The 21,360-nt window shown below is 37.1% G+C and overlaps 4 protein-coding genes across 7 annotated transcripts in view; 3 read left to right on the top strand and 1 right to left on the bottom strand.

Annotated features, from left to right (window-relative positions):
• Positions 1-1,550: 1,550 nt before the first annotated feature.
• LOC129580342 (uncharacterized) lies at positions 1,551-2,950 on the top strand. Its single transcript, XM_055470676.1, has 2 exons — positions 1,551-2,171; positions 2,263-2,950. Exons 1-2 carry the CDS (start codon positions 2,124-2,126, stop codon positions 2,818-2,820), a joined length of 606 nt encoding a protein of 201 aa, XP_055326651.1. The 5' UTR covers positions 1,551-2,123; the 3' UTR covers positions 2,821-2,950.
• Positions 2,951-3,316: 366 nt separating this feature from the next.
• LOC129580341 (uncharacterized) lies at positions 3,317-4,495 on the top strand. The gene is made up of 2 exons (XM_055470675.1): positions 3,317-3,571; positions 3,701-4,495. Exons 1-2 carry the CDS (start codon positions 3,470-3,472, stop codon positions 4,400-4,402), a joined length of 804 nt encoding a protein of 267 aa, XP_055326650.1. The 5' UTR covers positions 3,317-3,469; the 3' UTR covers positions 4,403-4,495.
• Positions 4,496-4,899: 404 nt separating this feature from the next.
• LOC129580340 (probable asparagine synthetase [glutamine-hydrolyzing]) lies at positions 4,900-7,109 on the top strand. The gene has a single exon (XM_055470674.1). It carries the CDS (start codon positions 5,145-5,147, stop codon positions 6,834-6,836), a length of 1,692 nt encoding a protein of 563 aa, XP_055326649.1. The 5' UTR covers positions 4,900-5,144; the 3' UTR covers positions 6,837-7,109.
• Positions 7,110-9,708: 2,599 nt separating this feature from the next.
• The window catches only part of LOC129580338 (protein trachealess), a 41,210-nt gene continuing 29,558 nt past the window's right edge, over positions 9,709-21,360 (bottom strand). For 2 of the 4 annotated variants that reach the window (XM_055470670.1, XM_055470671.1), the window contains 10 exons: positions 20,013-20,242; positions 16,036-16,109; positions 15,833-15,922; positions 14,610-14,775; positions 14,380-14,498; positions 13,934-14,005; positions 13,272-13,465; positions 13,079-13,185; positions 12,094-12,987; positions 9,709-11,945 (listed from right to left, as the gene is read on the bottom strand). In XM_055470670.1, coding sequence (XP_055326645.1) covers positions 11,434-11,945; positions 12,094-12,987; positions 13,079-13,185; positions 13,272-13,465; positions 13,934-14,005; positions 14,380-14,498; positions 14,610-14,775; positions 15,833-15,922; positions 16,036-16,109; positions 20,013-20,242 — 2,458 coding nt within the window. In that variant the 3' untranslated portion in view covers positions 9,709-11,433. The remainder of the gene's footprint in view (positions 11,946-12,093; positions 12,988-13,078; positions 13,186-13,271; positions 13,466-13,933; positions 14,006-14,379; positions 14,499-14,609; positions 14,776-15,832; positions 15,923-16,035; positions 16,110-20,012; positions 20,243-21,360) is intronic. The other 2 variants (XM_055470672.1, XM_055470673.1) reach the window with 1 other exon arrangement.

The following is a 21,360-nucleotide window of genomic DNA, read 5'->3' as shown; positions in this document are numbered from 1 at the left end:
TAAAAAAACATTTGAAGCCGCAAAGCATTCACCAACCATCGTTCACTTGATGTTTACCGCTTTTGTGGCACAATGTGCACAGGAGGATACTCGCATATATGCATACATATATTTTCAAAAGACCCAAAGTGAAAGTCAAAATAAAATCCGAAAATAAATTGTGATATGATATACACTCACACGATAGCTAGACAGTTCGACACATAGTTGAAATATAGATAGATATAGAGATGTGCAGATGTGTGATTCGCTCGTCGTTCGTATTATATTATATCGCATTGACATCGGTTCACGCTCCTCGTTGCCCCGTCCTCATCGTCGTCGTTGTCGTCGTCGTCATCGTCGTCAATTTTACTTTCATTCAAATGTCTGTTTGCTTTACTGATGTGCACGATATATAGTGTACACTGTACACATTGATTTGCCGCCATTCATATAGCAACGATTCAATGGAACGATTTGGCACTTATTAAATTGAGTTCGATGTTGATGGGCACGCAAAGCATTTGTTTTACTAATCGACACAATCCGCGCGAATCGCTATTATTTATCATCGACAAAATATTCAATTTCGTTACACCCACACAAACAGCGTGCGGAATAGTGCACAGCAGCAGAATAGGATGAATGCAGTGACAAAACGATGGCGTTCCTATGATGTATGTAATGATTTAAGGTTTTTCCATTAAATTGATTGCGATTGACAACTTTTAAGTGCGAATGTCTTCTTACCGAACAGCGACATCAACTTCTGACCTTTGCACACTTTCCATTGTTGTGCTCGGTTGCCCTGAAGCAATAATTTGAACTCTAGTAATTGAAGTGCCTCCACTTAACGGGTCTTTGTGCTCCATTTTACAAACCGTTCGCTATTTTCAACTATTTTCTATTGGTGGCGCTGTTGATACGACACATTCATTTCACCATATATGCACATGCGAAATAATGTGCGACGTTCATTGTATTTAAAGTGTCGCGTTTCAAAATAATTGTCATAATTCCAGAAATAAATTGAAGACAAACAATTGTTTCAAGTAGATGCTCAACCTTCTGAAAAAAAAAATTTGTCTTTCAAGCCGACAGAAAATAATACCGGAATTTCTCAAGGCAAGAGAATTTTTTCGCCTATTCCGTTCTCACGTCGAATAATATATTTATTTTCAAAGCAAATATTTTGGACTACGCTTCTTCCCCCGCAAAACATTTTATCTTTATGTAAATGCACTCAACAACCTTCGATATGATTAATATGTATATTGATCAACAACCGCCCGACATGCGAAGTAAAGTGGCTCAACCGAAAATAAAGTCTTCCAATTTAGAAAATCCAATTAGACTAGATTACAATCGCACTTGTGCCTCAAAATCGAACGCATATCAATTCGAATTCGATCGAATATCGAAGACAAACTGATGAGATTTTCAAACTGTTCGTGCATAAGATTTATAAATCACATAGATTAAAGCTGATTCTACCAGTATACAGCGCAGACGGTAGACGCGAGTTTTTTTCAAATATTTGCATAGCCATTGTAATTGTTAGACTCCGTACGATGACACTGGCAGACTGGATTATATGGAAACGAAAAAAAAAACTTATTTAATGAGTAAACATCTAAAGTGGAGCAACTTTTTTCGAGGTTACCGTGTTGTTTTTTGTCCACGTCGTTCCCATGGTAATTTGAATAACTGTTCCGAAAATAAACAACGCCAAAATTAGCGTTTAAATTGATTACCTTCTGCATCAATTAAGTGCGATGCTTTGTTATCGTACGCACAGCGTAGAAAAAAATCGCACATTTTTTTCACTCTCAATTTGATTGAAAAGATGCCAGTCCTAGATAGACGAAATGAGTACACGCATACAAATCCATATTTATGCACAAGCAAAATAATATTGCTCGAAACCTGCTCTTTTGTTCTATTTCAATATTTGAGTTTGTGAGCACAGAAAAGGAGACGAAAAATGATGAAGAAAAAACAATGTGACGAAATAATAATTGTTATTCTCTTTGAGAGTATAAAAGTAGATCTCAATCGAAGTTGTTCGCAATCACAAAGTTTCATTAGTGACAGAAAGTAACGACGACCACACGAAAAAAAAAAACAGACAAATTGACAAAATGTTCAAGAAGACGATTTTAATATCATTAATTGCTTTATCGCTTACTGTGAGTTTCCAAACTAACTTTCCGTGAACATAATAAGAAGTTTAATTGTAATTGTATAAATTTTTAATGAATTTCCATCAAATTTGTCTAGCTTCATGTTGCCAATGGCGCGGCCGTGCAGGTACAATCAGCAGCTGATCCACAGCCAAGATCGTTTGATGGCAGAGTTAATAGTATCTCGCCATCGTATAGTGCGGGATCGAGCACCGGCCAAAATAGTGCTGCTGTGAACCAACGCAACGGTTTTGATTCACAAGCATTACCACCATTTTCACCAGGTTCCAGATTACCATCATCAAACGTTGGTTTTTATCCTAGCTATTACACTTCACAGGCATCGTATGGTCAACCGCAACCCGCTCCAATGTATCAGCCAAGCATGTTGAACCCGAGCGCATACGGTGGATTTGGTAATATTGGCTATGCACCAAATGCCATATCAAGTTATGCTCACCCAGCCTATTATAACCAACCTGCTTATGTTCAGCCTGTTTATGATCCTCGCTCCATCGCTAACACATATGCCAATAATATGCCATCGCAAGCATATCAAGCACAACAACTTCAACAGCAACCACACTTCCCATTCTATAGAGGTGGAATTGGTCAACGATTGAAATCGGAAGAACCGAAGAAACCATCACAATAATCAGATCCATTTTAACGAACAATTTGTCCATCAAACACCTTATTATTTTTAGTTTGCATCATTTTTATCGATGGCAATACAAATAGCTGTAGTTTTATTCAACACAATATGAATAAACCGAATAAAAACACATTACATTCAACGCATCGTTGACCTTTTCTTTTCGTCGAACTCTACTGTTTCCCCCTTAATTGTGTGGATTTCTTTTCATCATACTCAAATGAAGTACTTATGAAGTATGAACTTGAACAATCCAAACAAAAAACGCTTTTTCAACTCAGAATTGAATCAACTGGCGAAAAAAAATATTACGAATGACTATTTCCATTGCAGAGTGTAGTATTCGTTGAATGCAAATAAATTCAATTAAATTTTGCGGTTAAATTGAAAACAACATTCATACTGCTTCGCTTTGTTTGGACAGATGTTCCGGCATTGTATGGATGCGATGCGCGCTGCGTGGCGTCTACAGAATTATTCACGCGTTTGAATTCTCACGGTTTGCAATTCAAGCAGTCAAAGAAGAGAAAAACGTCGTTCATTATACATCGTAACGTGAACTACTGAAGTGCTAACATAGAAAAGTTATAAACTCAGTTGTGAAGATAAAAAATAAAATAAAATAAAACTTGGGTGGAAAGCTTGTAAAATGAGGTGCTTCAAAATCATTGCGATAATTTCTGTGATACAAATCAAGATTGGCATGAATATACTTTTCATCTATTTATACATTCAGCCGCTCATTATGGAGGTAATTTTAATTAAACTCTCAAAATATTCCTTATTAAAACTTTTTATATACTTACAAAATGCCGAAGAAGAAGAAAAAGAAGAAGAAGAAGAAAAAACCAATTTCCACTTCTTTCATCTATTTTCGTAGAGCGGCGCAACGATGCCGGCCAACTCATTCATTGACGCACTCATAAATCCATTCGTTAATTTATTCGCTTATGTTGGGCTTCCGGTACAAAAACGCGAGTTATATCCATTTAGCGATCAAGAAATTCCGGCGAATGTTCAAGAAGTAAGCAATTTTGAGCCCGAAACTCCGGCTAAAGTTGTGGAAATTGTTGATCCAAACGCTAATTTGAATTATAAACCATGGTTTAATCCAATCGAACATATTGAGTGTGGACCAGAAATTCCAATTGTATTAGTTGATAAAGGCAAACAAATCGTTATAATGAGATCGTTCCGAATGACTTCCCTGAATGACTTTCAATGGGAACGGTATAAGAAAGTTTCGGAAATGAGAATTCCATCCGATTATGGATATGACAGAACACTAGAACAGCTGCTGGTGGAAGTGTCTCAAAGAAAGGAACCCAATGCACCGCTACGCTTTCGACCAGTACCAATTATAGTTCAAGGTGGACATGATGCGACGAACGCAAAACCAGTCACAAATCAGCAAATCAATAATGTAACTCAGTCTCAAGTCAATCCAAACACATGCAATCCATGCGAAGGCGAGAGTATTAAAACAAGGCCGAACTTCCCAGTTTATGCATCCAAGCTCTATGATTTGAGGCGTTTGTCAACGATAGGCCTACTAAATGCTTCTTCATTCAAAATAAACTAAGAAATTTGAATAAAGAGTTGCATCATACTTTTGAATGTTCCATTTATTTTCGTCAACAATAAAATATATGTGCATAGCAATAGCTTTGATATGGAGACGCCCGCATTTTCATTACACTCACTCCTTTGAAGGGGAATAAAAGCACTCAATTGGATGACAACCAAATTGCTATGCTGTGGAAACACACATATTTTTCATGTCACATTTCTCTGTGATGAAACAATCACCGAAAAAGCACTGAATCACAAGAGAACATTACACATTGTTGAGAAGGAAATGGAATGAGTGAGAATGTGCGCGTAAAATTTTAAATGTTCGGTCGCACGTTTGTCGCACACGGTACACACTCGATCGTCTCTCAAACTTGAACTTCACTCAATGCTTGGCAGTTTGGACAATATGCAAATGTGTATAAAAGGCTCAGCGAGTGAGTCAGCTGTTCTATAATACATTTGCTCAGCCTATATAAAAGTGCTCACTTGTTAAGCTGCTGATGCAACAATTTTAGTCGTTTTCACCATTAGCAGTGATATATATAAACAGCGTTCGTTGACAGTTGACTACCAGAACTGAATCAGTTTTACACGGAACGTTGTAGCGACCGGATCGAAGAAAAAGTGTCTGCCGATAAACGATTATTCGTTGAAGTTATTTTCTTGAAAATACGATTTCATTAAAGTTCAATCAAGTTCAAGTGAAACACAAGTAAAATCCCAAAAAGAAACCAACAACGACATTAAAAATGTGCGGAATTTTAATAGTTATTTCACCAGTTGGTGAAATAAAAATTTCACCGAAATTCGGCAAACGAATTCGATCGATACGTGAAATGGCGTACAAGCAATCGAAAAAACAGAGACATCGTGGCCCCGATCATACAGGTGTTGTTGCCATCCCAGAAGACGATGTGATTTTTGTGCAAGAACGTTTGGCTGTATTACTGCCCGAGACCGGTGATCAACCGCTGAAATCCCAAGATGGATCAATTATTTTGGCAGCCAACGGTGAAATTTACAACTACTTGGAATTGTCGGCTGAAATTGCAAAGCAAATGGGTAAATACGAACCGCGAAGTGATTGCGATGTGATTATCGCCATGTACGAGCAATTTGGCAGTGAATTAGTACAGCATATTACGGGAATGTTTTCGTTTGCATTGTACGATAAGAATGCCAAACGATTGCTCGTTAGCCGTGATCCAATTGGCATTATACCGTTGTACAAGGGCGTCGATGATATGGGCAATTTATGGTTTTCAAGCGAAATGAAGTGTCTGGCAGACATTTGTGATACAGTCGAAGACTTTGAACCCGGCACGCTGTTAACGGTGGAAAAAGGCACAGTTACACAGACGAAATATTATCAGCCGACATGGATTAGCGAAATCCCGACAAGCAAAGCCGATTTAACATTGTTACAACAGAAATTAGTCAGTGCTGTTCGTTCACATTTGCAATCGGATGCACCGTTTGGGTCATTGCTATCAGGCGGCGTAGATTCGAGTTTGATCGCATCGATTGCAACGCAAATTCTGCGTGAACGCGATCCCAACTATCGATTGAAAACGTATAGCGTTGGATTGGAAAATGCACCCGATTTCAAATACAGCCGAATAGTTGCCGACTACATAAACAGTGATCATCGTGAGATTATCTTTAAAATTGAGGACGGCATCGATTGCATTCGTGAAACAATCTATCACACTGAAAGTTATGACATAACAACCGTGCGATGCAGCATTCCAATGATTTTAATGGCACGTTTCATCAAATCGGAAGGATTAAAAATGATTTTGTCCGGTGAAGGGGCAGACGAAATATTCGGCGGATATTTGTATTTCCATCAAGCGCCAAACGCACAAGAATTCCATCATGAATTGGTCAACCGGGTGTTGTCACTGCATAAATTCGATTGTTTGCGTGCAAACAAAGCGACAATGTCGTACGGTTTGGAATTGCGTGTGCCATTTTTGGACACTGGATTTTTGGATCATGCAATGAACATTCGGCCAGAGGATAAAATGGGTGGCGTTAAGAACCAATTTGCCCAGGAGAACGGTCGTCGCGTTGCACGCATTGAGAAACACATTTTGCGTGCGGCATTTGCCAACGATTTTTTGCCCGATCAAGTTTTGTGGCGACAAAAGGAACAATTTTCCGATGGTGTCGGATATTCATGGATTGATTCGATTCGTAGCTACGCTGAAAATTCAGTCGATGATGCCGAATTCGCACGTGCTCAAGAAATCTATCCAATCAATACACCAGCAACCAAAGAAGCATTCTATTATCGAGCTTTGTTTGAAGAAATTTTCCCCGGTAAATCATTCGCACAAACAGTCACGAAATGGGTTCCAAGGTTGGATTGGGGCTGCAGCCAAGATCCATCGGGCAGAGCTCAAACCGCGCATACAGCTGCTTACAAAGATAAATAAACCAAAACAACAATATTTACAATAAATGTTTTGTATCTGACTGTAATAATCATTCAAAATTATTTCCCAATTTCGATTCGAAATTCGTAAAGTTATCAATTAGGTAAATTTAAAGAAGAGAAGACGAAATTAATTTTATACGCATAAACAAATATTTTAGAAAAAACAAACAAACAAAAATCTTAGATTTAAGACAATTGAATTTGTAAAACCCCGGTTTTTGGAATGGTCAAATTAAAGCATTATTTATTATTATCTTTCGTGGCAATGAAACTCACGTTTTTTCTTTCAATATCATTTTTTGTGAGACACGTCGACGATATTTATTTGCCTCACGATTTTATTTATAGTATCGAACAGATAACAATTAGCCATGTGTTAACTCGAAGCGAAAGGCGTATGAAACTCAGCAATGAACTTCAGACTTAAGGGTGTAGTGTGACTTTTGGAGTCGCGCAAGACCAGCTTTGTTTTCCTTAACACATGAATTGATCGAATTTTCCGAATACAAATCCAACACATTTTATTTTTATTCATTCGAGCATATCGTGTTATGCTTACGTCAGTTCTATGAAGTCGTTTAATATGCTAATTTACTGCGACCGTCTTCAAAATGTGTGTGATATAGTTACCGGCGGTGCCGGCATGATTTTCTGTAAAGCATTCATAATGAAATACGTGTGTGCCAGCTGCTAGCACTGTATCGCTGAGAACGCATAATCAATCTATTCTCGGCCGTAGAAACCGGTTAGCAAAATTACTCAAGAATAGAATAAAACGGTTAAATACAATTTCGTCTAAAAAAATGACAAAATCGTCTAACAACAAGTTCATTTCAAAAAATCGTATGTATTTTCACCTCTCAAAACCATAGGGGTATTGCAACGACCATAAAATATATGAGGCTGTGAGAATGAAAATGGCAATACAGGAATAAACATTCTGAAACGCATCAAGAAAAAAAATTCGCAAAAATAAATCATGAGTTCTGAATATGCAAAAGTGAAACATGAGTTTACATGGGCAGCATAGGAGGTTCATGGTTCACTTTTGCGTATTCAGAACTCATGATTCACTTTTGCGAATTTTTTTTTCTTGATGCGCTTCAGAATGTTTATTCCTGTATTGCCATTTTCATTCTCACAGCCTCATATGTATTTCATCAAGTTTATCAAGCTCTTTCCAACTTTATGCATAGTGTCGAACTTTTGTTCAAGCTCTACCATCTAAATGTACAGTAAAATAATTTACGGGCACGACGTAAGATGGCGTTTTTTCTGGTCAAAAAAGTTGCAATATCCCTTTGCTCAAAACGTAACATAATCGTCAAAAAAGGCAGAGAAGCTTCTTGCCTTAAGGCATTAAATTTGAATCATTAAATGTGACAAAACCATTTAAAATTCCAATAATAACTGTTTGTTGACAATTATAGCCTTATTGATATTACTGGCATCAGTCAATGACAGAGAGTTGAGGATATATGCTAAGCACAGAAACTCAGTAAACTGATATTGGGATGTTTTGATTTTGTGACTTGCTATCCACGAAAACTTATGATGGAAAAGTGAACTTGAGACACATTTTTCCAGGTTTTTCATTATATTTTTCGTCGTAAGTTCATTTTTTACTCACGTAAATCTGCATCTGCCAGTGGCAAAAGTTAAATCTCTCTATTTCAGTTTGCTGGGTTTCTATGCTATCTGTCATAGACCACCAGTCGCAGGTCAAATGTTTGAAAAATCTTACATCATTTATTAGAATTTTGGAAAGTTTTGTCACATTTCATCCATCGGCATTCTCTGCATTTTTAAACGATTGTGTCAAGTTTTAAAAAATACGAATGAAATAAAATTGTTATATTTTTAGATGGTATTGTCATGGACGTTTTTGTCAATTTTTTAGACGTTTTTGCTAGGGGGATTTAACTACGTGAAAACTTGTAAAAAAATGATATAAACGCGCACGAAATTGTTACATTCACCAGAGAACTTGCATGATTCCACTCAGTTGACAAGTTCCGTATTAAAACAACATGCGCGAACGCGCGCGAGTTCGTGTGCAAACTTGTAGCTGGACGACGCGCACACATCAGTCGTTCCATTTATTATATCTGGATTAACTTTTTCTTCAACACTTTCTCCAGCTCTTTAAAAATATTTCCTTTGTCCATTTTATAATTATATAAATCTTTGAACTTTTGGAAAGGATGTGAAAAATCTTTATACACGTAAACAACCGATTTTTAGCTTGAAACGCGTTTTAATTGTCAAATAACAACTTGAAAAACGCGCAAAACCATAAACAAACTTGTGTAAACTTGTGACCGTGCGCGTCAGTACGTACAAGGAACGCGTCGAACTCCCGCGAATCAAGCAAACTGGCAAAAAACATGCTGAACTCGTAAGAGTTAAATTCCCCTAGCGTTTTTGTCAATTTTTTAGACGTTTTTGTAATCAGCCTGTAAATATATACAAAACAGATCCGATACTCGTTTGCAAACCGGCTTCTGTTGGGGTTTTTCCTTTCTTCCCTTTGCTACATCGATTAAAATGAGATACACTCGGTTCGTTGCGGTTAATTCGTTGCCTCATTGAAATGATTTTACAGAGCGTGACCTAAGCAGTTTTATTCGGCTGATTACAAAAAAACGTCTAAAAAATTTATATTTACATAATTCTGTCATTCAGACAACAAGAACTCTTATCAATTTGCAACGTGTGCGTTGATTCTTTTTTTTGCATATTCAAGCGATGAGTATTGTGCCACTCAGTCAATACTTACGACTGCTCTTCTTTCTACACCATGATTCGCGCAGAAAATTTCAAAAGTTCCGTCTGAATTTGGCCAAAATGTCAATTAAACCATTACAAAAAAAAACGCGATCCAGTTTTCGATTATTTGAACTTATTTTATTTTTCGTGTTGTCGAGTTGTATGAAAACAACATTTTTTTGTTTTATATGTATGAATACATGATAATATTATAATAAAGTTAATTTGATAATTACATCTATTTGTGTGTGTATGTCGGTCTGTCTGTTAGACTGTCTATTGAGCTATTAAATGCAGCGGTATTAAATTAGGAATGATTTATTAAAAGTGAGTTGCCATGCGATTGATTGCAGATTATTTCATTGTTGCAGGTGTTTTAACCTTGTACTCGTGCGCTTCACCTTATAACTTGTTTTTTTTTTTACATTGACTCTCTTTTGATTTTTCCCCAGTTATTATCGGTGTGTCTCTTAAGGTATTGCGCATTTTATGGAAAAACGAACATTTTGGCTTAATACAAGTCATTCATGCGGTGTTTCGAGTTTCCACTCTCCTTCATCCACATATTTTTATTTCTAAATTGCAAATAACTTTTTTTTATTGCCCACGATTGAAGAGCATTAAATCCATTACACCTACATACACAATTTGTTTTATATTGCGAAGCGAATTTATGTAATTTCTATTCTAACAATTCGTTGTGTCATTTTTGTTTGCCAAAAAACAAAACAAGGGAAAAAAGTTTCAATTATACATTTTCATTGCACTAAATCTGCCTCCCAAAAATATTATGAATAACCAAAAAGATGAACGAAAATTTATATATAAAAAAAAACAATAAGAAAAATAAATGCACACATTCATTCTGTGTTTTGAGGAAATCTGTGTATGTGTCCGTCAATATGCAGTAAAATGATAAACGAATTTGCATATCGAACACATCTCCACGTCAGCGAAAATGCTGTCATTTTATCTTTTCTACTACATTTAACAATTAAAATTCAATATTTACACAGTGAACGAATAACATTCGTCGCGCCACTTATCTTTTGTTTTCCTCGCTGTTCTGCATGTTCTGTTCGATTAATATTTACGATAAATGCTAGTATTTGACATTTGATGCAATAGAATGGAATTATGTTTTTTTGCTGCTTTTGCTACTACTTACAACTTACACTATTTTTTATGTATATGTTGAGTAAGAGTTTGCTCTTCATTTTTTTTGTGAATGTCAAACTTTTTTTAAATGGAAACGAAATTCTTATTCAAATAAAATTTAGAACAAGCTTACACAGTACAGGGGGAAAATAGGAAAAAATAATTTATTTGTTCAATCAAAAAAAAAAAAAATAACAATCGAAGGAATGCATGTTTGTGCTGCTTCGAGACAAATTAAATTTTATATGCGAATATTTGTCGATAATGCCCCAATTTCTTGCATATTCTGTTTTTTGCTACAATATATTAAGTGCTATAGTATGTGATGCTGGTTGATATGTTCGAAATTTGTTTGCATACGTTTTCTGCTGTGTATTCATTCTTTGAGTAAACACATCGGGACCTATCCACTGAAATAAAGTACTCGTCAGCTTCTATACTTGACACCATCGAAAGCCGCTTTCATAAGATGGAGACGGTTAAAGTGTGTTAAAAGCTGCTCACGCTTTTGCTTGGTTCATTTTTGAAATGAGTTCATTTAAAGAGTTCATTCAATAGGCTTTCGTCCTTATTCCATATGGAAAACCGTGTCTTTGTCACCAGCGATCCACACTTTGCAAATTACTATATTTCTAGTTGAGTATATTAAGCAGAGAGTTCTGCAGATTTTATGTTGAAGTCGTATACCATCCGGTTGAGGGTGCACCTTTGTGATACAAATGGAATCCGGTGTGATGTGAGAAGTATTGCGATTGATCAATGCCACTGTAAGCATCGATTGAGTTGACATGATGCATGGCTGCAGCAGCCGAATACGGTTGTGGTTTCAGCGGTAACGATGGGAGTGTGTCATTCATGCTTGACGCTGTGCTGGCAACCGTTCCGTTGGCAGTGTATTGATTCCGTAGTGAATCCGATAAGTCAAATGTGTTTGTCGTTGATGGATGAAGATTTGTAAGGGTTTTATTGTTGGCCACAGATCCAACCGATGATTCGCGCGGGCTTACACTGCTTGGTGGTGTCATTGCATTGTGATAGTCCATTGTTGATGGATAACCACCGTATGGTGACACCAAATTTGTATATGGATCTGGCTTTTGATGACCGTGCAACAAGAATTGGTTGTCAAATGATGATTCACTGCCGGGTGGCGTTGGTAGAGGACCAGATGATGATCCATCTATTGAAAACATGGAAAATTGAATAAGAAGAAGTGGTGGGGAAAATTCAAAATTTGAGCATACAAATTTATACAAAATTCTGACTTCTTCATATTGGAATGAATTTAGAACTAAACCGACTTTTTGAAGCAAAAAAAAGACTCTTACCCGGATAGTACACGCCCGATGAAGTTTGTCTAGCCGTGGCTCGAATGACACTTTCACGATTCGCATACAGTTGTCTCAGCAATGCGGTCGCTGGCATCGGTGCATTTTGCTGATGAAATGGATTATGATGTGTTCCAATCCACTGAATTGTGCTGCCTTTGTCTTGTTGCTGCTTCAACAGTGAATCGGCACTGAAATCGGTCGTGGTGGTATTGTTTGTGCTATTGTTATTATTGCTATTGATTGGTGAGGGAAGATGTTTTGACATCGCATTCTCCAAATCCTTAACCGAACTCTCTCCATGCTCGTCTCCATGCGATTCGGAAGGGTTAATGTTTAAGGCAACGCCATTCACTTTTGGCTCGGCCATCATCGACGATGCATCGGAATCAAGATGCTTGGCCTTGCGTTTGTGACCCTTTCGGGCTGTGGATCCAGAGCTCACTGGTGTTGGTATCAAATGTTCATCGGGTATCGGTCGAATTGTATTGTCCATTGCCAAATTGGTTATCGATGAACTAGTTGATGAACGATTTCTCGCCCGTGAGCTTGGATCCGGTGTTTCTGACTTTGGTGTCTTGTGCGTGTGTTCATTTGTGCGATGCGATGTCTGACTGCCATCAGACGGATCATTTCCGGGCGATCCGGCGCCTTTATCACCAGACAAATCTTCATGTTTGATTATGTGCTCCAAACCGTTCTCCATCTGAATGCAATCCAATATTAAATTCTCATTTTCACGATTGCTCACCACATAATTTACGCAGATAATATTTTGTTCGTCAGCATTTTTCGAATTGCAAACAACCGTGGCACAGGTTTGCAGCCAGGTGTATCCACCGTTTTTGTTCATAAAACGATAGTAATGAGTCAACACTTGGCCTTTGTTTATAACTGAATGAAAGAAAGAGGAAACATTTGTCGAATAAAGTGAAAAAAGTACGCATAAATTGTTCAAAAAGCCAAATTGTCAATGACTACTCACGATCCAAATGGTTCTTTTTCAATTTGTCAGCATCTTCAGCGTGGCATAAATTGTATAAATTTCGACCAGTCAATTCTTCGGCTGTGTAATCCAACAGCTCGGTGACCCTGAAAATAAATACCGATTGTATTAAAATCAGCTATTTGTCAACCAAATTTACACATTATGACTCAATCGGGATTTTTCTACGTACTTTGGTTCACAATGTGCGATTGTGAAATTGAAATTGATGCGTGTGACAAACATGTCGGTTTCCAATCGGATTTCATGTACTGATGGAGGTGGCAGCGCAATAGCCAGCGCGACCATTCCCAAAAGTGGGGGCTGTGATTTCCGTGTGTGTGAGTATGTGTACTGCGGTCGTAATCGACATAACATTAACACCACCTAAAAGACACAGAGAAAGAAACAAATACCGATCACGTTATTCATCAATCGATATGAATCATTGATGCAAATGCTTATGAAGTAAAAAACGAACTTCGACTGATTTTTTTTTAGTGAAAACAAATGAAATTGCTTCTTGTTCATGTTTTTGCAAAAGCCATTCGTTATCAAGCGGAAGTTATTCGATACTGATCGATAAATCAGTTCTGTTCGTGTGAGATGCAGTTTCGTCTTAGCCAAGAAAAACAAAGTTCAATTAAAGACAAACATAAAACACTTTCACATACACACAAACATACACACACTATATTCCCGTGTCTATACAGAAAAGAAAGGATCAAATGCAAGCAGAAAAGAACAAACGACAGAAAACTAAAAAAAAAAAGTGTTTTAATTTGGGCGGTAAAACTAAAAACGACCAAATTTATTGGAAACAAACAAACATCACAAAACTGATTTGGTACGTACCGAATAATGATTGCCAGTCGATTTACCAACTTTGCCACCGTTGTTTACTACTTTATCAGAATCCTCGTTACCCTGCAGGCAATTGTACATTTTACATTAGAACTAAATGTGGACAAACTCGCACTTCATTCACATAGATGAAACTCAAAAGCGATTACTTATTCTTAATTTAGAGATCAGTGTGGTTGCTTTTCTGTGTGGTTTTGGTTGAAACTTAAAAATTAATATGCTATCGGAATCGCAACACACACAAATTAAAAGAAATCGGATGAAAAATCAGGAAAAAAGCGTAGAACAAACGGAAATCAACTCCTAATACCGATCGTTGAACAGACGAATTGAGTCTAAGCTTTGCTTGCTTCGTTTTTTATTGTTTCGTTTAGTCTAGTCAAATTCGTTTTTAATTTCATGAACTCCGTTTTAAATTGCGGTAATTGTGCCCTTACCCGATAGCCAGACGATTTGAAATGACATCCTCGTTTGGTCAACGTTGACTTCATTCGGATGCAAAATGCGCGTTCGTATCCTTTGTATGTGTTCGAAGCGACCGACATCACTGATGCAACTGTGATGAGATCAGCAATAGACAAAATGGAATTAAAATCAACGATTCCATGGTGAAGTCTTCCAAAGTAGAAGAAAGGAAGAAAAATGAAAAAAGAGAGAGGAAAATTACCATCTGGATTATTTGTTCCCTGATTTGCTCCACCATCTTCGGAGATGCCAGACGACGGCGATGCCATATTTTGATTGCTTGCTAAGCCCAAGCCCAATTGCTCTGCAATTTCAGCATGATCTTGATGATGAACATAGTCAAAAATGCTACTGCCGGTCATTTCAACCTAATGAAAAAAAGAGAGAAAAACGTTATTTCTTGCAGAAAATCGATAAGTTTGTGTCAGTCATTTATTTGCACGTTTCTCTACATTCTCAACTTCACAATCGGTTTTTTTTTTATTTTCGGTTTTTGAGATGACGAGTTCATTGACGTTTCGAAGGGTAGTAATTCATTTAATTGTACTTCAAGTCGTGGAATCCATCAAAATTGTGCGCGCGGGAGTGAGAGCGAGGCAGAGAGAGAGGAAAGAAATGATTGAAATTGTGGTCGATAACTTTCCAACAAAATTGTAACCTGCAACACAAGCACTTTTCGCCTACTATCGACCACCACCATCGCCATCGAATATTGGAAAAATTTCGACAAGGATTTTCATCGTACAATACATTCAAGCGACTGGAACACACACACACACATAAACAATTCGAAAACAAACGAATATCCTCTAGATTTTTTCTCGCTCTCTTTTTTGCTTCATAAAATTGCATGCCGATCACGTTTGCCGTTGTACGTGCAACTTTTTCGTAATTTCGTAGATTAGGAGCTTTTTCGTTTTTTCATCATTTCATTTCTCTCGTATTTGTTGAGTTTGTTTTGTTTACTATGGCAAAGGATCGGGGGCATCTCTCTCTCTCTCTCTCGCCCTCTATGCGCTGCCAAAAATGACGTAGAGTTCCTGATGCCGACCGATATGAGCTATGGTCAATGCATGCCATGGACACTTTAGATGCTTTGGTATGTGCTGTGTGTACGTGTAAAACGTTGGCAACAAGCGAGCGGGGTGCGCTCGTTGTACTACACATCGTCGTGTGTGTTGTAATTATTCTTTTTTTGATTCGCAAGAGGGTTGCAACTACTCGCAGCCACATTTATCATAGTTCCATAAATTTCGAATAAGAGAAGAATGTTTATCTTGCAAATGCGCTCGGAACAGTTGCACTGGATTAGTTTGGCACTAGTTCCACATTTCATTTATGCAAAAAGTACATAAATATTTTGACTGCTTAAAAGTGATTCAGTAAACCAAAATGCATGTTTGTAATTAGTCAGATTTTGCTTACCTGTGAAAGTCCCAAATAAATTGAAACTGTTTCCGATATATACAAAAAGCGACCATCGGAAGCCAGCGCTAAAGCAAATCCATCAAGCGACTGTTTTTTTAGGATAAAATAAATGGAATCGTTAGAAAGAGCGCATACATTTAGAGTTTTCTGTTGAAATGGATGGAAGATCGTTGAAAATGTAAGTCGCATGCATTTCTCACCTGTAAAATATGAGTTCCTTGATGCTGTTCAAACAAATCTATCGTCATTCCAGCGGGAGTTCGTCTCGATGCAGCTGAAATGTCAACAAAAAAATGTCGGGAAATAAATAAAACGAAATAAAATGCATTTTCCTAGCCAAAATTTTCATTGCACGTCGGGAAAATGCAAAAAAAGAATTGAGTGCTGTTCGAATTCGATTTATTTTAGATTATTGACGAATAAAATGGGATTTGCATGTGAAACTCAAGCACTGAGCACGAAGACGACGTCGACGATGACGATGGTTGACGAAATCTACATACAATCCAATTTTGCTCATTAAATGTGCTCATGATCTAAGTTTAGTGGCGTGAAAGTGGCCTTAACGATTCCGTTGCTAGAGAGAAAAAAGGCCATGTCGACATTGCGCCATTCTGAAATCGAACCAAAGAGAAATCGTCGTCAGTTTTTGTTCGCAGCGAGTGTAGCTAAATTCGTTCTTTCATTCGATATATTTTTTGTAAGTGTGCGAGTCTCGGGTGTTTGTCTCAGCAAAGTGGTCACTCGATTTCGTGTGTGCCAATGAAATTCAATTTATCATATTCAATGAGCTCATCGCGAGTTGCGAGCTGAAGGAGGAGGAGGAGGAGGAGGAGGAGGAGGAGAGCAACACAAAATAAACCAAGAGAAAAAAATCATAAAAAGCAAATCATATTCGGCACAGTTAAATGGAAAAGTACACCAACACATCAATTACCAGTGACCAGAATGGAATGAATGTAACACGAAGCAGAAATGCGAGAGCGCGATAGGGATAGAAAAAGTATTTTTTTTTTTATTACTTCATAGAAAAGACACCAAATTTATTTGTTTGATATAGAAGCGTACACGAGAAACCAAATGTGAAAAGCGACACAGAAAAAAAACAAAATAAAATAAAATGGATAGATAAAAACAATACGCAATGTGACATTATGGTGTGCATTAGTATTTCGAATATGTATGAAGGCACTGATAGAATTTTAAGTAGCTGCTAAAATGCGACATCTTTATTTTCTGTTACGTTTTATTTTGTTCGGTTGACGCAGACGACGTTGGCATTTTCCTTCAATATTATTCCATAAATTCTTTTCTTGATTTCATGGCTAATCTTCGGAATGCTTGGAATATATTGCACGGTAGATAGAATTGCACTGAGAGAGAGAGAGCCACACGGTAACAATGTCAAAATCCGCTTTGATGAGAACAGTTTTGGATTCCAAAAAAGGTGGTGCCAAGTCAGTTTCTACCAATGCCAGCCAGCCAGCCAGCACACACACACACACACACACACACACACACACAATACAAATCTCGAATTGATTCATGACATGGCCGACGCTCTTTCGACAAGGTAAAAAATTTACATATTTTTTAATCGGCTGCGTTTGTCAGCCGCATTTACATAGCGGAAATCGTTCAAGATTATTATACTGGCAACGAAAAGAGAAACAAATTGTCTGTCAACAATTGTGAAATCCTTTCTTGGTATTAATTTTTGTTTTTCGTTCATAAACAAAAGCAAACCCATTTATGATTCAGCAATGGGAAGCATTGTTCCATTTTGCATGTTTATCATAACAGCCAATCCAACGGAATAATTTATTTGAGTTGAAGGAAAATAATTGCGTTCTCCTTATACGAACAATCGTTCGGAAACAATAGATATAGCTAATAGAAACTGTAGAAATTGATGCACAATGTGTTTTTTTTTCTTCAAAATTTGATGAATTTTTTTCTCGATTTTTTCCAAATCCTTTTCAAAATAACTATATTTGCCAAAATGACCTAAGGGCACTAAACTTATGGTCAATAGTTCACAATAGTATTTTCATATTGTGTACAAAATCCCCGGTTTTATTTATGGTTTGAGGCTTGACGAGAAAACTTATCACATTATTAGTTGTGCGAGGGTGTTAAATAGCGACCGTACAACGTACATATTGGCACTGGTGAGTGCATTCGACGGCCGGTATGTTCAGCATTGTATTTTGTAATTGAAAGGAACAAAAAAGAAGATAAATAAAAGCGAAAGAAAAAAAAACAATTTTGGATGGGCCCTCAGGAGAAATTGCCCGCATTAGCAGTATCAAAGCATTAGCTGTGTGCTGTATGCAGTGTTTGGGTGAAATGGTCATTGCCAATCTATTCAATAACTGTTTCGAACGGTAGAAATTGAGTGGTTTGCTTTTGTTGATTCGGAATAATAAATTTTTTCTTCGGCCAAATCGACCGTTGGAGAAAGAAGAAAGCAAATCGAAGAAATGGCATGGGCGCAAGTGTTTTTATTTGTTGCTTTAATTCGATGGGATTTCGAGTGTCAGTGTAAAGATTTTGTTATTTATGTTTAAACCCGAAAATCTGATATACAATAACGAAAGCAAAAAAAAAAAAAACATTTCGATTCAATAAAATGATAACATTCAAAATGTAATATTTATTGCAAAGTGGAAGAAACGATACTAAAATGATAAGAGGCAACGAGAAAATGGAGAGGAATGAGCACTGGAACCCAAAATTAAAATTTATTGGTTCGATTATATTTGCGTTATGTGGCGGTTCACAGTTTTCAAGTGAAGCAAACAAAAGACTGTTGTAAATACTTGTAGGTATTGTGAATATGATGTCACAATCCCCCAAACATTTTAATCCGAACGACAAACACAAATGATATGTTGATTTGGTGCGGCAAGTAACCAGCAAAGAGGGTCGCAATCAAGTCGACAACAAAAAACAAAGACTTACGCATACCATTCGACGGCAAAACAACGGAACAGTTTTGTTTACAGGAAATACACGCTGGCAATGCGACGTCGAAAATGACGATGACAACGAAAACGGTTTTGGGCTACTAGCTTAAATATTTATTCAACATTATCTTTTAAATTTATTAAAATTGAATCAGATTCCGTAATTGTTTAACTCAATTAATTGCGAATTTGTTTGTCATGATACCACAAGCGAAAGGCCTAATTATTGTATTGGATTAAATGCAAATAAATAAGATTAAATTCATTGTTCGTTGGGTGCGTTCCCATTTTCTTGGTTCGCAATTTGCCGAAGTACGACGGATAGATAGAGATAGAGTTCGGTTCGGCGAAACGTTGGCATGCACATAAATTGGCGCATTGTGTATTAACATATTGATAATGTCAATGTGCGCGCGAAATGGAAATGGCGATTGCTGGGCACTTTGGGGCCGAGCGAAAATTAAAACAGAAGGGTTCATTAGGATGGTATTTGTGTAAGAATTTTCGATTGTTAAGCGTCATATGTGATCCGCATTTGAAATGAGAACGAGAGCGACTTAAGCGTACACGAAATTTATTCCATCTCTCTGGCATTCTTCCTCGCAGGCCGCACTTTTTCTCGGCATTTGTACTGTGTAGTGGCACATTGTTAACGCACAAATATGCTCATCCCATTGTTGTTTGAATAAAGAAAAGCCAATTTTTGTCTTCGGTTTTCTTTTCTAGCAAACTAAATCACTTGCCACTAAATAATTTGAGTGAAAAACTCCAGTTCGTTTGTCAACTATTTGTATACATTGAACTTCGTTTACTTTGTATTATTCTTTTCTTCACTGTGCACATTTCTCGTGCACTTCGTTTCCATTGACAGCGAACGAGCCACATTTACATATCAATCAAAGTGGCATTCAACGCGCTAACTCTATTCTTTTAATTTACTTTTTCAGTGGTGCGACTTTGGGTTTAATTTACTTCTTTGGCTCGTGTTTGTATGTAAATGGACAATGCAACCAAACAAATATGGATGATGTATAAAAACCTATTAAGTCAAAGCGAATGAAACAAATTACTGCATGGATTCACAGAATTTTATTTCAGTTAGCTAATAGCCGTAATTTATATTTATTTATTTTTTTCAGTTGTCAACTCAGCTTTTGTGCAATCCAACTACTTGCTAGGCACTTAGTTTTGTTGGTAAATGTACTTACATTTCAGTTTGTTATTCATTTCGCGGCCCCACTGTGGATCACCATGCGATGAAAAATCTCTGAGTTTTAGGTAGCTTATGGTCAGTCTTATGATTGATGCTTTGTCCAATTGACTGGTTATCGCAGCCGGCAACGGCAACATTTTGGCCAATTCATAAAATTCAAAATTCTCCTTGCCACGACGCGACCGGGCTGCATCTCGTGATTTTTCTTTGCGAATTTCCAAAATTCTGTAAAAAAAAAGAAAATCGAAATTATTAATCAAGAATCAAAATGATTTCCTGGACAAACTGTAAACTAGACTTAAAATGGTAAATTCAAATTGTTCATCTTTGATTTTTTGAGCTATCAGCTGCCACTTCTTATCATTTTCTTTTATTTTTTCATGAAACTAGAAACACTGTTTCAAACTATCTTTAAGAAAATTCCCTTCGCAAGTATTCCGCGTCCTCTCGCAACTTAAGCCCAATATAATTTATGCAAACGCGTTCTCCAAAGCAATTAGAGATCTCAACATTTCGCAATTTGATACGATCAAATGGTTTGAATTTGTTTCGAATTCATGTCAACAAAAGGTTATTTAATTTGCTGTGCACATTTTCATTTTATTGTCTCCTCGCCTCCATTGAGGCGAAGGTCTGTGAGCAAAGTTGTCATAATGAAGCTACCATCCGAAATTCGTTATGCAATACAATAAATACATTTATCATTTGGTCGAACACAGTGCAAGCATTCGCTAAGCAAAGTCATGTGACCCTTGTGTTTCCACAACCGTTCGCTTGTTCTTAGTTACGTTTCTCTGGATTCGAATACCCAAGGGAAGAATATGTGTAAATTATTCAAGCAATTTGGTCAATTTGGCAATACATTCAATCGTGGCGTTTTACTTGTGTCTGTATACTGCTGCAGTAACTCAAAGGAAGCAAAAAAACATGGTCATATGTTTGATGTACAACTCTGCAGCATTTTTGCGAAAATTTGCGTGTTTTATTTTCTCTGCTTCAATTTAGTTTGGGTTTTTCCATGCGAGAGTTGGCGAAAATTGACATAATGAAATACAAATGTGAAGAACAAAGAAGTTAGCGTTCGCGTCATGATGACATTGATGTGTGTGTGTCTGTATGTATGTGTGTTGAGGAAAATCATGAGAAGCAGAAAAGCGTGACGCGTTAGACGATTTTTTTCTCTGTTGATGTTGTTATTTCGCTGCCATGAATTGCACACACACTGATGATATGAAAAAGTGTAAATTCAATTTACATTTCGTTACTTGTCCAATTTGTAGTCGTTATGTCGAGAGTAGAGAGAGAGAGAGAGAGAGAGAGAGAGAGAGAGAGAGAGAGAGAGA

This window comes from Sitodiplosis mosellana, unplaced genomic scaffold, assembly GCF_009176505.1.
Source record: "Sitodiplosis mosellana isolate CC-2019 unplaced genomic scaffold, AAFC_SMos_1.0 Smas_scaffold_1, whole genome shotgun sequence".
In the NCBI taxonomy this organism is placed as follows: Eukaryota; Metazoa; Arthropoda; class Insecta; order Diptera; family Cecidomyiidae; genus Sitodiplosis; species Sitodiplosis mosellana.
The sequence above is the reverse complement of the archived record's forward strand: the minus strand, read 5'-3'. Positions and strand labels throughout refer to the sequence as shown.